Source organism: Eschrichtius robustus, chromosome 1 (assembly GCF_028021215.1).
Source record: "Eschrichtius robustus isolate mEscRob2 chromosome 1, mEscRob2.pri, whole genome shotgun sequence".
In the NCBI taxonomy this organism is placed as follows: Eukaryota; Metazoa; Chordata; class Mammalia; order Artiodactyla; family Eschrichtiidae; genus Eschrichtius; species Eschrichtius robustus.
Window position 1 is genome coordinate 61,278,865 of NC_090824.1, and position 21,362 is coordinate 61,300,226.

At 47.4% G+C, this 21,362-nt stretch overlaps 1 protein-coding gene across 1 annotated transcript; it reads left to right on the plus strand.

The window, feature by feature from the left end:
* The first annotated feature begins 3,583 nt into the window (after window positions 1–3,583).
* On the plus strand, window positions 3,584–7,663 carry FOXA1 (forkhead box A1). Its single transcript, XM_068532559.1, has 2 exons — window positions 3,584–3,655; window positions 5,977–7,663. The coding sequence occupies exons 1-2, from the start codon at window positions 3,584–3,586 to the stop codon at window positions 7,303–7,305; spliced, it is 1,401 nt and encodes a 466-aa protein (XP_068388660.1). The 3' UTR covers window positions 7,306–7,663.
* Window positions 7,664–21,362: the final 13,699 nt, after the last annotated feature.

Genomic DNA, 21,362 nt, shown 5'->3' on the forward strand with positions numbered 1-21,362 from the left:
CGCGGGGAGCGGACCCCAAGGGCTTAGGAGGCGCAGCTTCCGCGAAGGGCGGGGCCCCTTCCTCCTTCCTCAGTCACCTGGAGTACCCGCGCACCTCATCGTCATGACTGCCCCGACTCCCTTCATCTAAGGAGCCTGCCCTCCCCACTACCTGGGCCACTCCAGGCTCGCGCTATTCGCCCTGGCCCAGGTGAGTTTGGCCCGGGACGCCCCAGGAGCCGCCACGTGGCTGCCCTCGGGGCTCCCTTGCCTCGAGTCCCCCCCACCCCCAGCCTCCCCGATGCTGAAGGAAGGTCTGGTTCCCCGGAAAGCGCAGCAGTCTTCTGCAACGAGTAAAGACAGGGCCTATTTGGGAGAAAATGTTGGAAATGGCTGCAGCAGCCAGGCACGTCACCTGGCTGTGTACTGGTCAGCAACCCAGAGGCAGCAGCTTTGTTTTACTTATTTATTTATTTATTTATTTATTTGTTGTTTATTTTCCAAATCAAAGACCCAGCATGGCTCTGATGCTTCTTTTTTAAACCTCGGGGAAAGGACTGACAGACATCTGGGTACACTAGAACTTCACCTTCTAAACTTGTTAGGTGTCTTGGAATACCGCCACTGAGATGGAGAGAGGCTAGGAGCTCACCGAGCTGCCACCTTTCCTTCTTCTTGGCCTCGGGCAGTCAGCTCTATGAACCAAAACTCTCTGGCTGAGGGAGGCGTGCGGGATTTCAATCTCGCCTGCGGGCGCTCCCGGGGGGCGCCTTCGGGAGGATTCAGCATTCCCTTCCCACGACAGGAGGCGCTGTGATCGCGGGCATTCCTCGGGCCGCGGACCCGGGAACCCCCAAGCTGGATCAAGGCTCTAAAGCTGGCAGAGGCCACTCTTCACCACCGATCTTGGGCTGTGAAGAAGCCCTAGAGAAACTTCGCTTTGGCCATCCCCTATGAAAAGTGGGCGCTTGTTCCCCCTTAAGCTGAGTTTTTGTTTTTAAGATGAGGGCTAATAGGTTTGAGATGTGGGCTGAAAGGAAGAATGTTTGAGTTTCTAATTGACCCGCTTTACGGTTACAGCGTTTTGTTTGGTTTGTTTTTCCCTTAAAGCACCGGCTTTTTGTGCACCATAAAAGCTATTACTAAGTTGTTATTACCCATAGAAAATACCCTAGTCATGCTCGATATGGTTGAAGAGCCAAGAGGGCGTTGGAGAATCACCGCGGGGAGGAACAAGGAAGCTCATTAGCACTGAAAGTCCCCCCTCCCCCCATCAGGCTGAGGAGCCTCAGCATCCGTGTACTTTACAAATGAGACTGAGGTCATGCTGCTGATGGGAACTTTGCACAAAAGAATTAGTTTCTGACTGTCGCCCTGAGAAATATGTGCAGACCCACACATGTGCAGATACATTTACACAAACTGATAGGACTGACTTGCAGTCACAGGGACAGGCTGCAGTTGGGGAGGGCTCCTGCTCTACTGAGTTCCAGGTGGATTTAATTTCACCCTCATTTCTTTTCTTACAGTGTGACGTTTCTCCCCCCCCCCCACTTTTTTTGTTTAAAAAAAAAAAAGGAATTGAATCCAACGCTTTTATCTTTTTTATTTCCTTAACTGCACATCTTCACCCTCTCGTGCTCCCCTGCTGATTTAAGAGATTTGTTTGGTTCAAGGATTTAACGTGATTCTCTTGCCAGATTTCAAGGAAGAAAGATTTAAAAGAACAAAGCTGGGGGAGGGGGAAGGTATCTGTTTGGAAGACAAGTTAAAACACATTTCTTAAAATGAGATTAATAACAGTTTAAAACTTTGCCAAACAAGAATATTTTGCGGATTCTTAGTCCTTTTAGAAAGACTTTATTGCTACTTAAAGAAACCTAGTGGTTCTCGGAAAGTACAACACATACATGGTCACACACACACACACACACACTCAGAAACTCACACACGCACCATGGTGCAACCTCTCACCAACTCAGTGCTTATCACCCAGTCACTTTAGTTGATCCTCCCCAGGACTTGTGGGCAATCCACTACCCAGAGCCTCATAGGAGCCAAGAGGCTTTGCTTGGAGGAGCACTTCCCACCGATGTCCAGGACTGATTAGAAACCAAGAGAACACCGGGGGTCCCAGCCTGGCCACTCCAGATCAGCGATGGGACCAAGCACCGCCGTCACCACCGCTGGCTTCGGCCTGGCACCTCTCTAGCCCAGCAGATGCATTCCCGTGCCCAGACTCTCCCAGTGCGTATTTAGGGAGATGTCCCCTCCCCCTGACCTTTCCCTATCAGAAACCAGACTGTCGCCTCCAGCTTAGTCCCCGAGGCTGCGGAAGGGGGGCGGGAGGAGGAGCTGGGCAGAGGGAGGACGGCCCGACTCGGGTCCGCCTGCCCTATCACACAGACATCTGTTCTCAGTTTCTTCCTCTTTATGATGGCTACAGATGACAAGGGGGAGTACAGCGGACCGAGGCGGAAAAAAAAAAAAAAGTTATGTCATAAAGATATAAAACGGTGCTGTGACTCACCTGCTGTTAGCCGCAGGTACGGGTTTCGTGGCAGCGTCTCCACTCTGCTAGCCAGGAGCCCGGATCGGCCTAACGTCACTCAGCTTGGCTCAGATGGCCGAGTTTCTAGTGACGGGGCAAAAGTGGGGCTTTTTCCTTTATCAAGCCTGTAGACCGGGGCGGGGGCGGGGGAGTGGGAGTGGTGGAGGGAGTCTGTATTTTCCAGTCTCCTGCGGTTGAACTTTAGGTCAGGAATCAGAAGGGCGGGGGCTGGAAGCTGGCAGAAGAGTAGGAGGCAGGAGGGGCGCGGGACGGGGCCGCCGCAAGGGCCTCCGGAGGGCCGTTGGTCCCCCTGGGGAGACCCTGGGGTCATGTAGCCGCACTTCCCCGCGAGCCCGGCCTCCAACGCCACCGCCCCCAGCCCTTCTCCGGCTGCGACGTTCTCATCCAGAACCCTCGCTAGACCGCCCGGCCCCGCCTATTTTTCTTTTTTCCTCTTCCAAAGGGGGGTCACACACACACACACACCCACCACCCCATTTCCTTCTTCCCCCAGCCTCTCGGCTTAAACCAATTACGCCGCTTGGCAAACAAAGTGAGGGTCGGGTTTGGGGGAGGGGGCTCGGCGGGAGGGGGCGCAGGGGGCGCGCGCCGCGGCGGCGTGGCTGGGCGGGAGGCGCGGCGGCTGGACTGGCGGGCGGCCGCCTCGCAGGTGCACCTCGGGCTTTGTAGGTGCGAGCGTCTTTGTGCGGCGGACAAATGGGGAGAGGACGAGGAGGTGGGCACTCGAGCGACGTAAGATCCACATCAGCTCAACTGCACTCATCTCGCAGAGGCCGCCCGCTCACTTCCCGCGGAGGCGCTCCCGGGCGCCGCGCTCCGCGGCCGCCGCCTGCCCCCTCCCGCCCTGTTGCCGCCGCCGCCGCCGCGCACGCCGCGCCCCGCAGCGCCTGGCTTCCTCCTCGCTAGGGTGGCGTTGGGCCGGCGCGGGCGCTCAGTTGACTGCAGCTACTCCGCTCCCCGCCCCCCGCCCCGCGCGGCTGCCAGTCGCTTCGCACAGGGCTGGATGGTTGCATCGAGCAGGGTGGCTCCAGGATGTTAGGGGCTGTGAAGATGGAAGGGCACGAGAGCAGCGACTGGAACAGCTACTACGCCGACACACAGGAGGTGAGAGGCGGGCAGCAGGCGGGGGGTTCCTGGAGCCCGTACTGGGGGAGGCCGGGCGAGGCGGGCCCCCGGCAGGGCGGGGGGGCTGGCGGACTGGGGGCGCCTCCTCCGTGCCACCGGTGCCTACCCACCGGGTTTAGCCCAGGCCGGGCCTGGGCCGGGCCTGCGAGCCGGATCCGCAGCCCCGCCGGGGAACTGGATCCCGGCGATCGGCGCTCAGAGAGGGCGAGACGGTTTTAGGAAACTCTGGCTTTGAAAACACGCGCTCTGAGACGCAGTTGCCTCTTCCCTGCCGAGAGCGGGAGCCAGAGCCCGGACCCGGGTCCCGAGCGCGGGTTGGCGGGCGGGCGCCAGCACGAGTTTGAAGCAACTTTGAAAAAGCCAGAATTCGCCCGCAGGGCGGCCTCTTCCTTCCGCAGTTGAATTCTCAGATGTCTTCTGATGAAAGCGCGCAGCCGCTAAGTTGAGCGTCTTAATAATGAAATGATTCCGAAATTTTGTAAAACTTCTTCAAAAGCCGTTTGGGGAGAAGTGTGCTCCTTCCTCTCTATAACCGCTGGGTGGCGCTAGTGCGAGCTGACTTTTCCTCCAGCACTCCGGGCGGGCGGAGAACCTGTTTCTCTTCATTGTCCCCTTGGTGGCACGTTCATGTGGTTTATTTTACAATGTGCACAAAGGGATTGCGAGGAAAACCAGGTACAGGCAGGACCACCACCTACTAAAAGTATTTGTCTGGAAATAGCTGGCGATTACCCTTCAATAGTTTACCATTATTGAAAACGTTTACTGAAACTGTCTTGGATAATCTTGGGAAGAGGAAAAGAAAAGTAAAAATTACTTTAAGACATGGACAGAAAAATATAAAATCAGGAAATATTTTCATGGTATATCTGTTTCATGGTTAAATCGGTTTTTTCACCTTTTATGTTTTCAAATAAAGTCATATTTTCTGATGAAAATAAATTTAAGGATATCATTATTTTTATTAAATCAACAGAGAAGTAGTTTTTATATTTCTGTACTCTATATTTTTTAACATATCTAGTGCATTCTCAGATTGCTATTGATAAGGGTTTTCTCCTACTGATGATTTAAGAAAGAGCTCAGAACTCTTCCTCAGGTTTAATTCAGATACAGTCATCTCCAGTCACTAGTCAATTAAATTCTCTATGAAAAGAGCTTCTTTACAGGTTAAAACTGGGAATTAGGAAGTAGAATAGCATTAAGAGAAAATAAGCAGACTTTGATTTTGGAATTGTAAAGTATTTGAAACTATTCGTATATAGTTTGAAAAGCCAGGTTTTGAGATTATCAGCGGCAAAATATCAGAATGTGGAAAAAATATGATTATTTCTACAAACTGTGTCACCAAAATTTTCAAGCCTTAGGGGCCTGGAAATAGGTAGTGAAATTAGTGCAAGTTTATGAATGGCTGTAAAGTCATGTTAAAGTTAAATGTATGTAGTGCATTGATATTATTATGCACCCTTCCCTACCCTTTCTCCTATTATAGATCTATTCTTAATTTTTTTCCAAAAGTTACTTAACTTCTGAGGGTTTTTTCCCTTTTTTTTTTTTCCTTTTAAAATTTCAATTGCTACAAGTAGATGGAAAACACTACTTCTAAATATAATAAACAACAAAAAGTCACCATTTGGTGAAAACTGCTAAAACGGTAAAGCCAGTTGTTTGGAAATGTTTGGTCATATGGCCAGGGATGATTTGCTCTATCGGGGAGAGTTTAATTAACGGCCACCCCGCGCAGCCCAGGCCGCTACGTGGTCAGCCGGGCCTGGCAGGCTTAGGTGAGATGGGTGCCGAGCTGGTGCTCTTGCCCTCCTGGGCGCGGGGGCGGGGCTGCACCGCCATACACACCGTACCCTTAAGGTGGAGTGAATAAGCAAAGGATCAGAGATTAATTCTGTTTTCGGAGTTTTAACTCCTTTTAACCAAAAGGGCGCTTTGCCGAGGCCGTGCTGGGGTGGAAACTGGGATACCGCCTGGCATGGATAGAGGCGACGTCGGGGCCCTAGAAGCCGGCCCCCGAGCCTGGCGTGTAAGGCGATTACACATCTTCCTGGGGACATATTTTCTGTGAGCTCTTGTCTTTCATGCCTGCGGAGACAGGATTTTTCCCCTGCCGTGCAAGACAATTCTTTGCGGGTTCTGGGGAGGGCGCCCGACGGTTTGCCCCTGGTGGGGAGTCCTATGCTTTGCAGAAATGCTCTCCTCTTGTTTTCGGATTTGCCCCGGCCGGTAGGCCGCCTGCGCCCACTACTAACTCCGCCCTTCGGGGCCTCTTCACGCTGTCTCCGCTCCAGGCCTACTCCTCGGTCCCGGTCAGCAACATGAACTCGGGCCTGGGCACCATGAATTCCATGAACACGTACATGACCATGAACACCATGACCACGAGCGGCAACATGACCCCGGCTTCGTTCAACATGTCCTACGCAAACCCGGGCCTTGGCGCCGGCCTGAGCCCCGGGGCGGTGGCTGGCATGCCGGGCGGCTCTGCGGGCGCCATGAATACCATGACGGCGGGCGTGACGGCCATGGGGACGACGCTGAGCCCGGGCGGCATGGGGGCCATGGGCGGGCAGCCCGCGGCCTCCATGAACGGCCTGGGCCCCTACGCGGCTGCCATGAACCCGTGCATGAGCCCCATGGCGTACGCGCCGTCCAATTTGGGCCGCAGCCGGGCTGGCGGCGGCGGAGACGCCAAAACTTTCAAGCGCAGCTACCCACACGCCAAGCCGCCCTACTCGTACATTTCCCTCATCACCATGGCTATCCAGCAGGCGCCCAGCAAGATGCTCACACTGAGCGAGATCTATCAGTGGATCATGGACCTCTTCCCCTATTACCGGCAGAACCAGCAGCGCTGGCAGAACTCCATCCGCCACTCGCTCTCCTTCAACGACTGCTTCGTCAAAGTGGCCCGCTCCCCGGACAAGCCGGGCAAGGGTTCCTACTGGACGCTGCACCCGGACTCCGGCAACATGTTCGAGAACGGCTGTTACTTGCGCCGCCAGAAGCGCTTCAAGTGCGAGAAGCAGCCAGGGACCGGGGGCGGGAGCGGCGGCGGCGCCAAGGGCGGCCCTGAGAGCCGTAAGGACCCCTCGAGCGCTGCCAACCCCAGCGCCGACTCGCCCCTTCATCGGGGCGTGCACAGTAAGGCCGGCCAGCTAGAGGGCGCGCCGGCCCCCGGGCCCGCTGCCAGCCCCCAGACTCTGGACCACAGCGGGGCGGCGGCGACAGGGGGCGCCTCGGAGTTGAAGACTCCGGCCTCCTCGGCTGCACCTCCGATCAGCTCCGGGCCTGGGGCCCTGGTGTCTGTGCCCCCCTCCCACCCGGCGCATGGCCTGGCACCCCACGAGTCCCAGCTGCACCTGAAAGGGGACCCTCACTACTCCTTCAACCACCCTTTCTCTATCAACAACCTCATGTCCTCCTCGGAGCAGCAGCACAAGCTGGACTTCAAGTCATACGAGCAGGCGCTACAGTACTCGCCCTATGGCACCGCACTGCCCGCCAGCCTACCCCTCGGCAGCGCCTCGGTGGCCACGAGGAGCCCCATTGAGCCCTCAGCCCTGGAGCCAGCCTACTACCAAGGTGTGTATTCCAGACCCGTTCTAAACACTTCCTAGCTCCCTGGGACTGGGGGTTTGTCTGGCATGGCCATGCTGGTAGCAGGAGAGAGAGAGAAAGAGAGAAATCAACAGCAAACAAAACCACACATACCAAGCCGACAGCAGCATAGTAAAATCCCAACTATTTTTATTTTATTTTTTTGTGCACAATCTTTCCCCCAGTACAAAAGACTGTTACTTTGTTACTGTTGTTCCGAACGCTTTGTGTATATTACTACAAAAAAAACCAACCCCAAACCAACAAAAATTTTTCCTGCAAAGTTTAATGATCCACAAATGTATATATATAAAATCCTCCTACTTCCTTGTCCCTCTCCCTTTCTTTCCTCTTCCACCTGCAGACGTGTTCTAGTCTGTGCAGGATTTATTTAAAAAAAAGAAAGATGGTCAAGCTTGTAAAATATTTGTTTGTGCTTTTTTTTCCCCTCCTCACCTAACCCCCATCCCCACATACACACACACAGGAGTTTACAGGTCTATGGCAATACTCTTAACCATAAGAACTGAAAGGGTGGAAAACAAGTAGACACTAGGGCTGTTAAAAGTATTGAAGGACAATGCTGCCATTATGCAGCAAAACATAAACAGATTATAAACATCAGAGCCACTTGTTTTTCAGCTTACATTTCGGATACATTCAGATAGCAGATGTCTTAAAATGAAATGCATATATATCATATATGAACTTATGCACATGCTCAGCTATGTACATCTTCCATATATTTACATAACATATAGAGGTGATAGGTAGGAGATATACATGCTCTTGAAAGAGTTGCCTGACCAAGAAGTTACAAAGGCACCCTCCTCCCCTCCTCTCCACCCATATATAGCCCTGGGAATCAATTCCTCGAGAATTGCCCTCCTCAATAACTCTGTTCCTTGCTTTGCAGAGGGCCATGGTTTTATCATTCTGAGGTCACATAACGTGTAAAATTAGCTTCTATGTATCCATACCATTTAAAGGATATTTTTTCCAGAAAAAAAAAAGGGAATATTACAATGTTGGAGGAGAGATAAGTTATAGGGAGATGTATTTCAAAATTTGGTTCAAGATTCCAAAACCCAGTTGATTGTGGTCATTTTAATTATTGCCATCGTGTGCTTGTTTCATTCAGTGTTAATGCACTTTTCACAGTTGGACATGGTGTTAGTATAGCCAGACGGGTTTCATTATTATTCCTCTACGCTTTCTCAATGTTAATTTATTGCATGGTTTATTCTTTTTTTCTTTACAGCTGAAATTGCTTTAAATGATGGTTAAAATTACAAATTAAAATGTTAATTTTTATCAATGTGATTGTAATTACAATATTTTGATTTAAATAATGAAAATGATAAATTTTAAGCCGTGGAATATGTTCTTGATCATTTGCAGTAAAGGACTTTAAATAAACCAAATGTTAACAAAAAGAGGATTTCTGTTATTTTCCTTAATTAAATCCAAAATGGATACTCTGAATATGATATTTTTCAAAGTCCAGGCACTGAATATAAACGACAAAAAGGAAAATAATCTAAAAAATTTGTTTTGTTTATATTTATTATATGAACATCTAGCTAGTAAAAAGCAATTAAGGAGATTCAATAAAAGTTGATAAATAAAAAGGTAGATAAACTGATTTAATATCCTAAGACTTGAGATTTTTAAGATTCTTTACTCCCAGTAATGTTTACTTCAATTTTTGACAAGGTCTTCAGCCTTCTGTGTTTCCTTTGAGCCTTTCCACAATAAACTCAAATATTATTATTTTAACTACCTTCCCCCCTTCCCCAATGTATCATTTTCCTTTATCTGAAAAGTATTCTAGTAAGAATAAAATATCAGATGTAGCTGATAAAATTAAGTTGTCTACCACAGAGGATCCGGAACCCTCTTTTTATTAAAAGAGCAGCAAAATTTAACCATCATGGTAGCTTTAGAGGGGGCCCGGGGAGGCATGAGTTAATTCATTCCTGCAGGGGAAGCTTTGTGCCACCGGGACATTTCGGGGTTGCTGCTATTTTGTATTTTGTGAAGATATTTTTTTTAAATATTGTTTCTAATTTTTTTCCTGAGAGCTTAAAACTGATGATTTGTTTGCCTTCTAAGAAGCCTTTAAATGCAGCTTCACACCCCTACAGTTGGTTGAGATCACAAAATCATTAATCTCCTTTGATAGTAGGCTCACTTTCCAGTCCACCTATTTCTTTGTAAGCCTCGTTCGGATTGACATCAACAATAACAACACCAGCCCAAGCAGAGGCTGGCCTGCCTGAGCCCTTGTGTATGAACTCCATCCTCGCCAGGGCTTGAACTTGGACAGCCTTTACTTTGATCGCCCCACTCCTTACCGCGGACAAGATAAAAAGAGCTGTGTGAGTCCCTTAATTATCGCGTAATTGCCTCCCCAGATGAGAGAAGGGGTGCCATGTAGCACTTGAGAAAAATCCAGAGATCCAACCCCCGCTCTCACTTCAGCTAATGAAAGGAGGAGATGGAAATTACTGGTTTGAGTAATTTCACAATCTAATTCAGAGGCCTCTCGGAAGGACGTTAAAGTCTCAAAGAGAGGAAAAAGCTTCCAATCCCAATAGTTATTTATATTTATACAACGGGCAAACGTTGGCAAATTCGAATTCCAAAAGTAATATAAAGGCGTGAGCTTGGGCCTCGGAATTTCACCCGGCCCCACTGAACCTAAGTCGTCAAACTTTGTTCCCTTCCCTCTCTTTAACATGTTAATAGTATCAGTGTCTTGCATTCACCCACCAGGCTGAAGTCGGCCTATTAGCTCTTGCTCTTACTTGGCGGAGACTTTTTCAGGGTTTGCGGCGGCCGAGGCGCCGCGGGTTTACGGCCGAGGCCACTTTGGAGACCTGCCTGGGGAGCTAGCCCTGTGGGTGGCGGGGAGCGGGGCTCGCCTCGTGGGCTTCTCACGCGATTTTCTGACCGCTCCCTCAAGCCACCTCTGGGCGATGCCATCTGCGCCCCGTGCGTTAGGGAGCGCGCGGGCTGGGGTCGGGGCAGCCGGTTGCCGGGTAAGGAGGGCAGAGAAAAGGACCGCAAGCATCTCGAGGTGACAAGTGCAGTTAGTTCTTCATTGTTTGGGCATTTTCCCCTCCTAGCGAATAAATCTTCTGTTGAGCCCGAGACCTAAAAGTCAACAAAGAAGGCCAGGGGCCTCGTTACCACTCCTGCGGCTCCAACGTCCGCGCTGCCGCGGCCGCTCCCGCTGCGTAATCCCTTCCTCGGAAACCCGGACACACAAACGCCGGAACGCCCGGGGCCAGGGCGCCGCGCCCCAGGGCCAGGAGGAAAACATCTGTGGTTTCGAGGGAGTGCTGGGACCCTCCTGGAGCGCGCCGCCTTCCCGCGACCCCCTCCCACCTCCCTTTTCGTCCTGGAGCGTCTATATGTCTTCACCTCGGAGGCTCCTGCAGAAGAGGGCCGGAAAGGGGATGCTGATCCCTCAGCTGCGGTCCACCGGACTCGCTTTATTTAGGAATTTCGCCCGAGGTGGGGGAGGGGTCTCCAGAGGGGAGGGAGGGAGGGAGAAGGGAAAACCTTCTTTTAGACCCAAGTGCAAAGCTCCGGAGGCCCTCCGATCCACTGACTACGCCACCGAGCAAACATTTTTAGAAAACAAGAAAAATGTTTTGAGAGTGAGTATAGTGCGGGGGAGGAGAACTTCAGATGTTACCTTCACCTTGTCCCAGCCTGAAACATTTTTTGTAATGGATAAAAAAAAAGGCAACTAAATTTAGGGAAGAAGAAAAGCTCACCAGTTCTGCTCAGAAACTACACAACTTAGAAGTGTTCCCAAGTAGAAAGCAGCTCAGTGTTTCCTACACGATAGCTAATACAGTGTTTAAACCAAAGATAAAATTTAATTTCCATTGTCCCTTGGTGATCCCCGCATTGTAGAATAAACTGGTGAAAATTATTATGGGAGGAGGGATTAAACAAACAAAATCCTATTAAAGTTCTCAACTTCTGTTTTCATTTTCTGAAAGCTAGATACCCGACTGATTTCACTGAAAGTATAAAAAACATTATTTTACTCAGGAGTCTAACAGATTTGAATAAGCCATAGCGGAAAAGAATTCCTGGAGTGATAAAATTTTAAAACTTTGTTGTTTTGTCACTTTAAAAAATTGATCTCAATTCCACGAAAATGCTTATTACATCTCTTTCCAGAAAACTTCTGTGATCGATACAAATTCCTTTCAGTGGAGGCCAATGTAGGAGACCTGTAGCCCAAATTAATTAACCTTTCCTCAAGATCAATTGGTCTTCTGTTGATTTAGCAGCAATATTGCAGAACATTTAGCTATAATGTATTTTAATGTGATACCTCAATATGTCAAGAGGAAAAGCTCATTGAAAAGATAAAATTGCTTAAATTATGTAATGGATGTTTAATAAATTTGTAAAAATGTTTTACTTTCAAAAATTAAATGTTAATTGCTTATTTGAATTGTAGCAAAATGTGTTTGCAACTAAATGGAGTTAAGATAATGTCTAATTACTTCAAGGTAATTACGTGCAAAAAGGTGATTATTTTTAAGCTACCCTGGGCTAAATAGGAAATTAAATTATGCTGAAATTTAGAAATAAGATGTTCCTGAACTGAAAGACTCATTGGCATCTGCAGAAACTCATGAGAGTAAAAATGTAATTAAATGAAGTAACTTGGAAGGTTTTACAATCTTACTAATTAAAAATACAATCCATTTGGGAAGATATAAGGTTTTTTAAAAGAAGCCATTTATTCAAGTTTTATTTTCTACCAATGATCCAATTTACTGTATCCAAATAACATTTAATAACAGATTAAATATTCTGACTTTTTCTTCAAATAGTAAAGTTTGAGGCCATAATGTTTCCATTGGTGTTTCTCTTTTTAGCTCCTAGTCTAGCTCGTTTCATTGAACTTTGGACAGCTCAGACTGCAGCCCTCACCTTTTTTTTCTTCTCCAGCCATCATACTAGTAAGCAATTTGGGGCTGGAAAATACCCATTCAGTTCAACTTTAACTTGTAAAATGCATGCATTTTCCTACTTATACATATATTTTTTAATCTAAGAAAGGGGAAATCCTCACTTGCTACCTTTCTTTTTCTAACTTCCTCATTTCTCCAATTGTTAGCTGCGACTGCGCAGTGTAAGAGCAGAGCTCATGATGAGCGTGAGCTCCCCTCTGCAGCCCTGGAAAGTGAGGAGCATCCCTCCTTCTAGATGCCACTTCCTGATATTTTGGGGTTCTCTATGTCCTAGTCAACTTAGAGTATAAAAGCAGAATATTCTCTCTCAAAATCCGGGAAGGAAAGGGCTTGAATGGAATAAATGCTTGAAGACTTCAAAATTCAAGTGGGATGCTAATCAAGTCACATCCAGATCAAGTTCAGACCCGGGCCAGCGCCACTCAGTGTGAGGGTGCCTTGGGTTGACTTTCTACTTCTTTCCTCTACTCCTCTTCAAGATTACACATCAGGGCCTTTTTCTTTTCTTTCTTTTTTAATTCCTGAAACTAAGAAAAACAACCTGGAAATACTCCTCCCCCAAAGCATTGCCTGGAATTAGGGAACAATGTTTTCAACTGGAAACCTTAGTGTCTTTCCCCCCTCTCCCATAAAATTTCGGTTACTCCTACGCTTGTCTAATCATGTCTCAGGTCAGTTTTCTCTCTCTCTCTCTCTCTCTCTCTCTCTCTCTCTCTCTCTCACTCTCACACACACACACACACACACGGAGTTATTTTAAAACAAGCAATTTAATGAGAAGAATGTAAGGGGCTTCGTGGGGGTTTGTTTCGTTTATATATTTAATTTTAAGGACCCATTATGCACGAGGGAGGAAGGAGGCTCCCGCCTAGCGCTGCACTCCTGCAGAACTGATTTTCTTTGCGCGATTCCGGTGACCGGGGTGTTTCTGGAACGTTTCCGTAGTTCTGGGTCCCATCTGGGAGCCTAGTGCTTCAGTCCCATAGCCCAGCTACGAACGCCTCCGGCTCCGAGGGCCACCTCCTGCCTCGTTCTCCACCGCTTTTTTCCTAGGTGGAGGCTGATTCACAAGCTTAGACTGCAATGAGCCGTATTGCAGCGCAGGGCACCGGCCAGGTTTCCTCTCCTCTTCCTGGAATCACACTGCCTTCTGCTGACACGCGCTTCCTTTGTGTTATGCCTGTCTAACATACTAATGGGGCGGATAACCCAGATCCTTTGAGGAGGAGTGGAGGGGGTTGGAGACACGGAAGGGAGAGAAGGGAACCGAACGGCTCTAGCTGCTGACCCTTGGGCCAACGTGCTCAGAGGCGGGCAGGCGGGCGGGCTGGTGGGCAGGAGGGGGAGGGGTGCGCGGGTTGCGAATCCAGGTGGGGAAAGTTTACGTTGAGGGCGCTGTAAGCAAACTTAAATGCCTGCACCAAGTATTTAGAAAGGGTGATCTGATGCTAATGTGCTGTCCTGCGTTCGGAACTGCGAGGCCCGGACGCCACGGACTCCAGAGAACCTGCCCCGCTGGCCGAGCGGCCGTGCGCCGGCTGCCGAGTGTCCGCTTCCCCGCCCCGTCCTCCGCCCCACCCCCCTGCCCTGAGCCGGGTCGCGCTGCGCGGTGTCCTCGAGCCACAGGTGAAAAGTTCTAACTGCGTGTCGCACGGGTGCCCCTCTCCGAGGTGTACACCTTCGCAGACTCATCAAGCTCTAGATAAGCCAGCCACCTTAGATGCTGGGTCACAGCGACTAAAGACTTCCAACCTCCCCGGCCCGCTGCGCTCAGCGAGAGCCCTGCCTTCCCCGGCCTCACCTCTAAAGGGCTGTCTGGTCTCCCACTCGGAGCCTTAACTGATTAACCACGGCTGGAACTCCTGCGCTACGCCACAAAGTGGGCACGAGGAACCACGACCCCGGGGCCGGAGGCCTGGGGCCCCAGAGGACGCTACCTCTTGGCGCGGGCCTGGTCTCGGGTCCCAGCCTCACAGCTCGCACGGCCGAGCCCCCTCTCCGCCAGGCCTGCGGCCCCGCCCGCCAGACGGTGCCCGGGCGCCCCGAGACATATGCTGTCCGCAGGCCGCGCGGCCCGACGTGGTGCTCATTGCAAAGGCGGTTCTCAGCCCATCAAAAGCCCAGGCTTTCTTCAGCCGTATGGGCCGCGAGGTGAACAACAATGCCCGGGCCCCTTCACTTCAAAAGCGGCGATCAGGGGAAAGGCTCCCCTAGAGAATTTTTTTTTTTCCTCCTCAGCCTTTCATTCCTGGTTTAAAAAAAAAAAGGCATCAGCAACTCCAGGGCCCGGGCGAGCCTAATGCCCTTTGATGGGGATTGAATTCATTATCTCCAATAACACAATTGTGCTTGGCCAACGAAAAGAGCAAAGCAGAGCTCTATCCCGCCCGAGGGGCCCGGTCGGGCGGGGCGGGCAGGCGAGGAGCGCTCCTGGGATCCGCTCGTAGGCGCAGTCGCGGCGGGCCCGGCGGAGATGCTACACCCCCTACGCGCGGGGGCGCGGGCCCGCCGGGAAGCTGCAGGACCTGTGGCGCCGCCCGCGGAGGCAGCGCGGGGAGGGGGCGGGGCGGCTCTCTGGCTTGATTTATTTTTCGTGTCTCCCTTGCAACCATTCCCCGAGGGCGGCCCCTCCGGCTGGGTGTTTACTCGCTTCCCTCCCGGCCTCCAGCTGTGAAGCAGTCCCTGGCGCCCGGGCGCTTCGGCCAGAAAGGACGCCCCTGGCTGAGCGCGAAGGGCTTCCAACATCCTGGCCGCGCCGCCCAACCCCGGCGCCCTCGGCTGGGAGCCAGCTTTACTCGCAACCCAGCACTGATAAACCGGGCTTTAAATCGCCCCTGCCCTGGAGCCCCCTCCGCTCAGGCTCTCCCCACTGGCTTTCACACCAGCTACCCGCACTGATGGCGGAACAGCGCCGGGAGCCTGAGCCCGGACGGCGGGACACCACGTCCGGTACCCAGACGCTGGGTCCGAGCCCCGGGCATGAGGCGCCGTTCCTTCGCTTGCGGCCTGGTGGACACTGTCCCGGACCCCGACATCCACGCGAGCGCCTCCTCCCGAGTTCCACTGCCATCCTTGCCCTTTCAGCCTCCTCCAGCCCCTGCTGTCCTGAGTGTACGCAGGTGAAAACAGGGGCTAAAACGGGCACTATTAGGTGCCTCGATTTCAGGTGTGCGTGTGAGCGAACTTCCCTAAGAATCATGAAGACTTCTCTATGGTTTACTGTCTAAAATTCGACTTTAAGTCATTTCATTACTAGGCATACTTCCTACACAATCCTATTTCCCCCCTCACTCATCACTGAGGACAGTATGTATTGCAGTTTTCAGTCAGATAAAGTATAATAATAAACAGAATTTAAAATATGTTTGTTTATTTTTGCAAGAATACATAAGATGCTCTATGGTAGTAACTGGGTTAGGATTAGTCGTCCCTCGCCAATTAGTCATGACTATCCCAATCTTGAAGCAATTGACTCTTCACCTTTCTCTTCAGGGAATTAGAGCCAGCCCACATATACTGTAGGAGATAATATAGATAGGTAGATAGCTATATATGCCAGCATACATATGTGTGTATGCACACACACAATTAGATACGCTGATTTAGAGGAGCATACCTAAGATCTTTCTGTCCCTATGACTATCCCCAAAGCATGAAAGCAATACATTAAGTGATCTTTTGACTTGGGGCAAACCAAGAAAAGCATTTCAGATTTAAGACTTTCAGCTAGGCATTATTCTCATCAGGAGATACAGGAATTTAGTTATTTAATCCCCTTCAGCATTAAGTGGTGAAAACTTTACAAATTTAGCCCGTGGAACTCTGACCACTCCCTCCAATTTCTAGGCCTAGGTACCTGGTGGAGGTGGAGGAGAAAAGTCCATTGTGATAGGTAATGTTGAAGAGAAGACTTCAGTTCTTTTTCCATCCCTTTTCTTTTCTTTTTTTCTCTTCTTTTTGTCTTATAGAACAGCATCCTGAATATAACTTACATTAAAACATGTATTTACTTTTGTGAAGACTTTATGGTTTTCATTTACATCAAAAAGTATATAAAACATTTACTTGCAGATACTCTAAATCTCTAATAAAGAGGTCTATGGGTAATGCTAATCTTTAGATGAGTTATCAAACTCCAAATATGTATTACAGATTGTCAAGGAATGAGTGACTTCTCTCCTTCACCCTTACCCCACATTTTATTAACTTATTAAAGAATAGGTCTGAATCTTGGTGACCTATACATTTACAGTGTGGTGTTACTTAAGTCACCTTTTATAAAATCTCTTTTGTAACATCAAGTGGAGGTTTAATCTTTGTCCTCAATATGACATACTATTCCACACCTGGGAGACTGCTGTGTTTCCTTTGTTTATTCATTATCACATGTTTAGAAATACTGGGAAGAGAAAGCCATTTATACGGGGTAAAGATGTCAGTGACTTGGATTTTACAGATTAACAATTTGAATAAGAGTTTAACATAACGTGTACGACCAGAATAAATTATATATAGGTATAGCTATTTGGGGATTAATTTTTCCAACATTTTGAGGACTTCAGAGTAACCACATTCTGGACTCAGTGTAAGAACCATTCTGTGAGTAACAATATGTTCAAAACAACCACCAAAAAAGCTTTAATTCTGACGTATATCTGTCAGACCACAGAAGCTACAGGACAGTCCTGTGGCTTATCACATAAACAATTTGTCTAGTGTCAGAGCACACATAAAGGATTATGTGACTTCAGGTGAGCAGGGTACCATAGGATGGATGAATTACTAAACAAAAGATACCATGATTTTCATGTAGCTGTCTTCAACTATGAAACAAAATTAGGAGGGAAGGAAATGTAAAGCATTTCAGTAGAAATGAGAATTTAATGTTATCTAAAGTGTAACCCCAAAGCATATTTTAGCCTTGAGATTCACTGCCTGGGACTATAGAATATGGTAATGGAAAAGACCGATTTATTATGTTTTCTACTCCACTTACCTGTGAGATTCCTCCCCTCAGAGTTTTCACAAGTCAGGTCCAGAACAGATTTAAATGTCAAGAATAGAAGGACTCCCACTTCTTGAGTTTATCAATGTAATGGAGAAGCACTATATTCACAGTGCAAGACATCTTGCCAACAGAATATTTTCTCTGATATTTAGGTACAATTTTAAAAATGCTTCTTTGAGGATCCATTTTTATTCAGTCTTAAACCTGTTTCAGATACCTGGATGCCTGTGTCTCTAACTATTTATTTAACCAATCTATACACATTTACTTTCTTTAGTTCTCACCTAAGATTGATCCAAATAAAGTGTCCCAGGTGGGAAAACACCTGTAACAAGTATGAGCATTTGACTTTCTATTCTTAATACTGAAAGGGGAAAAAATAAAGTTAAACCTCAACAATTCCTTTGAATGATACCAGCATTATAAACAGGGGACTTGGCCCACTTGTGAGATGCCACCTAAATGCTACATCATACAGCTTAGCTTCTTCACCTTTTAAGTATGACTATTGTAAGAAGCCAAAGAACTTCAGCTTATCAGTACGTGTTGAGTTCCTACATTATAAGAACAGAGTCAAGAAACCATCTGGAGGTTGGTTCATTTAGAAGAAATACTGTTTCTCAGGCTAAAGAGGGTTTAGGGTATTTGTTAATTTGTGGCCCACAGATTTACATGTGACCTACCAGGAATATATTATGTCAGAGTTTTATATAGTATAAGAGACTGAGGAAGTTCATTATTAAACTTCTAAAGAGAAGTTAAAGCTTTAAATTTCACTTTCAGAGATGCAGAAGCCTGAACCTTCAAAGCTGCATTATGATTTGGAGTCTCAGACTCGAAACTGGACTCTGGGTTTCCAAGGCTCTGAAGGATTCACCCACTTTTTGTACAGTGACCACTGGGCCATGCTTTGCCAAGGATTAACACTCCAGGCTATACCCGTCTCTTAAGTTACAACATCTCTACTGAGTCAGGCAATTAGAAAGGAAATGTTTATTGAATTTGACAAATAATTCACTTTGGAAGTATAATCACAGTAAGAACAGATTGAGAGTTAAGTATGGAGAAAAAATGAGAAAAGAGAAGTGATTTCCACTGCATTCCACTCACCTATCTCATCTTATAAAATAGAAGAGGTGAAAGGGAAAATTGGAATTTTAATAAAAATGAAAGGTTGTAAGGCCTGTGATGACTCAAAGAGTAACAGTAAGAAGTTGTGTAATAATATTATTATCTATATAAATGCATTGAATGCAAGGTTGCAAAGGTATCAGCTTCTCCCAAGTTGGCTGTTGGGTTCTGAGATGCACAAGTTCTACCCAATTCCTGTTTCATGTGGTGTAACAAGTTACGGTGTTGGGTTTTATTTGTCTCTGTATTTGGTATAACCTTAAAAATATTCAAAGAGCCTTCTTAAATAAAGTGAGGTCTGCATTTTTTCAGGACTTTTTTTTTTTTTTTCAGGACATATTTAAAGTCTCACATTCACTTACAGTTGTTGCCAGATGATGTGGTTTGTGAAACAACCTGATATATTAATAATAAGCACAAATTAACAGAGTAAAACATAGCCCTTTTTCTTTTAGCCTTATCTTCAGCAACAGAAAGCACCATATAGTAGCCAGTGTTCAACCTGAAAAATAAAAAATGTAGAACATAGTGAAAGATCTTTCTTAACTACACTTAAGTCTCCTGAAAATGGATTTATCATGAGGGGTAATAAACAATGATTAACATGCTATGACCAAAACAAAATTTTTTTTTTTCTTAGTGTTTTCAACTCAGGAGGTAAACTTGTTTTCAAGAGAAACAAGAAAATAGAGATTGTCAGGGAAACGTAAAGGATGAAAAGATGAGGGAAAGGGAGGGAGGGAGAAGTACCATAGCAGAAAAAGCAATGTACTGGATCTTATGTAGACTCACAGAGCAAGAGACTGAGGGACTGAGAGATGGGATGGAGGCAAATTAATGGCTGGAGAGAGCTAGAGAGAGTGTGATGAGGAAGGGCCAGGCATGAAAAGATTTTGTGTCGCCATAGCAACGGGCTCAGCCCTGCTCCCCCTGAAGCCCATTCAGCTCTGAGCTGCCGGAACACGTTTTTAATTAAAGCGTATAAAAGTTGTTTTGTAAGGACTTCTCCTCATCCGATAGATTTCAAAATGGTTAATCAGGCTTCATCTCCTTTTGATGCTCACGAGAGCATGGGCTCCTGTGAGCACAGAAAATGCTGCTGCTGCCACTGCCCCTGAGTAAGTCATCTCTCAATCACACCTAGTACTGGGGATGAGCAAAGCATCTAGTTATTTAGACACACATAAACAGAGAATTCAAGTGGGAGTGCTGGTGGGGGGGGGGGTCCATTTTTATGAGTGTAAGTGAAAATGTTGATTTTCTTTGCTCTAGATACTATGGAATTCATCCTTCTGGATGACTATTGTCTCTGGTTGATGTTCTCTTTAGCTTTTGAAAACAGCAACATTTTTTCCCGCCTTGGGAGATACAGTCCAAAAGCCAAAAATAAAAGTTACAAATTATTCGTATCAAATAATACTTAATCTTGTATGGGTATCCCGAGAAAGAGGTTTGCTGCACCACTCTTGTATAAAAAGATGCCAACCCATCCTGTTTTCTTTTTTAGGTAATAAAAGGGCTTTCACTTCTAAATCCTCCATAAGTTCACGATACACAGCAACAGTTGCATTTTCTTTAGTAAAGTGGATGACAATTGAAAACAGCATCTTTTGTTGATTCACTAAACAATGTCTTAGCAGATGACTCAAACCTTCTCCAAGCTTTTTCATCTCCCTTTCTCCTAAAGCCTGGCAGATGATCTTATTTCTAAGTTCACTGAAAAAGAAGAAAACTCCAACCTTCACTATAGTTCCCCAAGGCTAGTATGTTAGCCTGAGAAAGAAAAACAGCCCCTCACATTTGGAAACTGGCTTGACACTTCCAGCTAGGCTAGGCTATCCTTACAATTTGGTCCAGCATTCACAGTTAGGCCCAGGTGTTCTGTCAAACATAGACAACTTTAGGGGCTTTCCTGGTGGTGCAGTGGTTAAGAATCCGCCTGCCAGTGAGGGAAACACAGGTTCGAGCCCTGGCTCAGGAGGATCCCACATGCCGCGGAGCAACTAAGCCCGTGCACCACAACTACTGAAGCCCCCGCCCCTAGAGCCCATGCTCCGCAACATGAGAAGCCACTAGGATGAGAGGCCCGCGCACGGCAGCGAAGAGTGGCCGCCGCTCGCCGCGACTAGAGAAAGCCTGCGCAGCAACGGGGAAGCAACGCAGCCAAAAATAAACAAATAAATAGATTATTTAATTAAAAAACATAAACAACTTTATTGAACACCAATAGGAGACAAAGCCACTTTATAACTATAGAAAAGTGAGACAAAAAGAAGACTACTTTGTAATTTTTTCTAAGCACAGATATAAAAAAGGCACTGCAAACCACAAAAATAGCAAACACTCCCCCCATCTGAGCTAGGATTAGTAACTGTTGCTTCTTTATAAAGTACAGCTTTGGCTTTGTTTTACTCTTAACTCCTTCTAGATAAGATTTCTTAAGATACTCAAGCATAGTATTATCCCCACATCCTGACAGCATCCTATTAGAAGTCCCACTTTCTTGAGCCCTCCCTCAAACCAAATAGCACAAGCCCCCATACTATAATAAGTCCTAACACCCTCTTACTGAAATGCCACACAGTCCCTTATGATGTGTGGTCTCCCTTATTTGCAACAAGCAATAAACCCAACTTGTTCAACTATAAGTATATCCCTGTACCATTCTAAAAGTCCATCTCTGTCCCCAACGAAAGCTCCCATCTTATTTCTACACCTGTCTACAAGATATTTCCATGAATATTTAATAAGTTTAAATGACAGCAACACATTTCTCTCAGTAACAAGGCATGCCTCCTGATGTCCTTATTTCTCTCATTCTCTTTGTCACTCAGGCTTGAGAAGTCATAGTCTTTGACGCATCCCTCTTATGGCCTATACATCTGTAATTAATTAATATGCTCTATCGATACCCCCCATTCCGCCAACC

Excerpts from the sequence above, each read along its gene's own strand:
- FOXA1 (XM_068532559.1), top strand. The coding sequence starts at position 3,584 with ATGTTAGGGGCTGTGAAGATGGAAGGGCACGAGAGCAGCGACTGGAAC. Across the intron at positions 3,656-5,976 it reads ACTACGCCGACACACAGGAG|GCCTACTCCTCGGTCCCGGT; the intron begins GTGAGAGGCGGG and ends TCTCCGCTCCAG.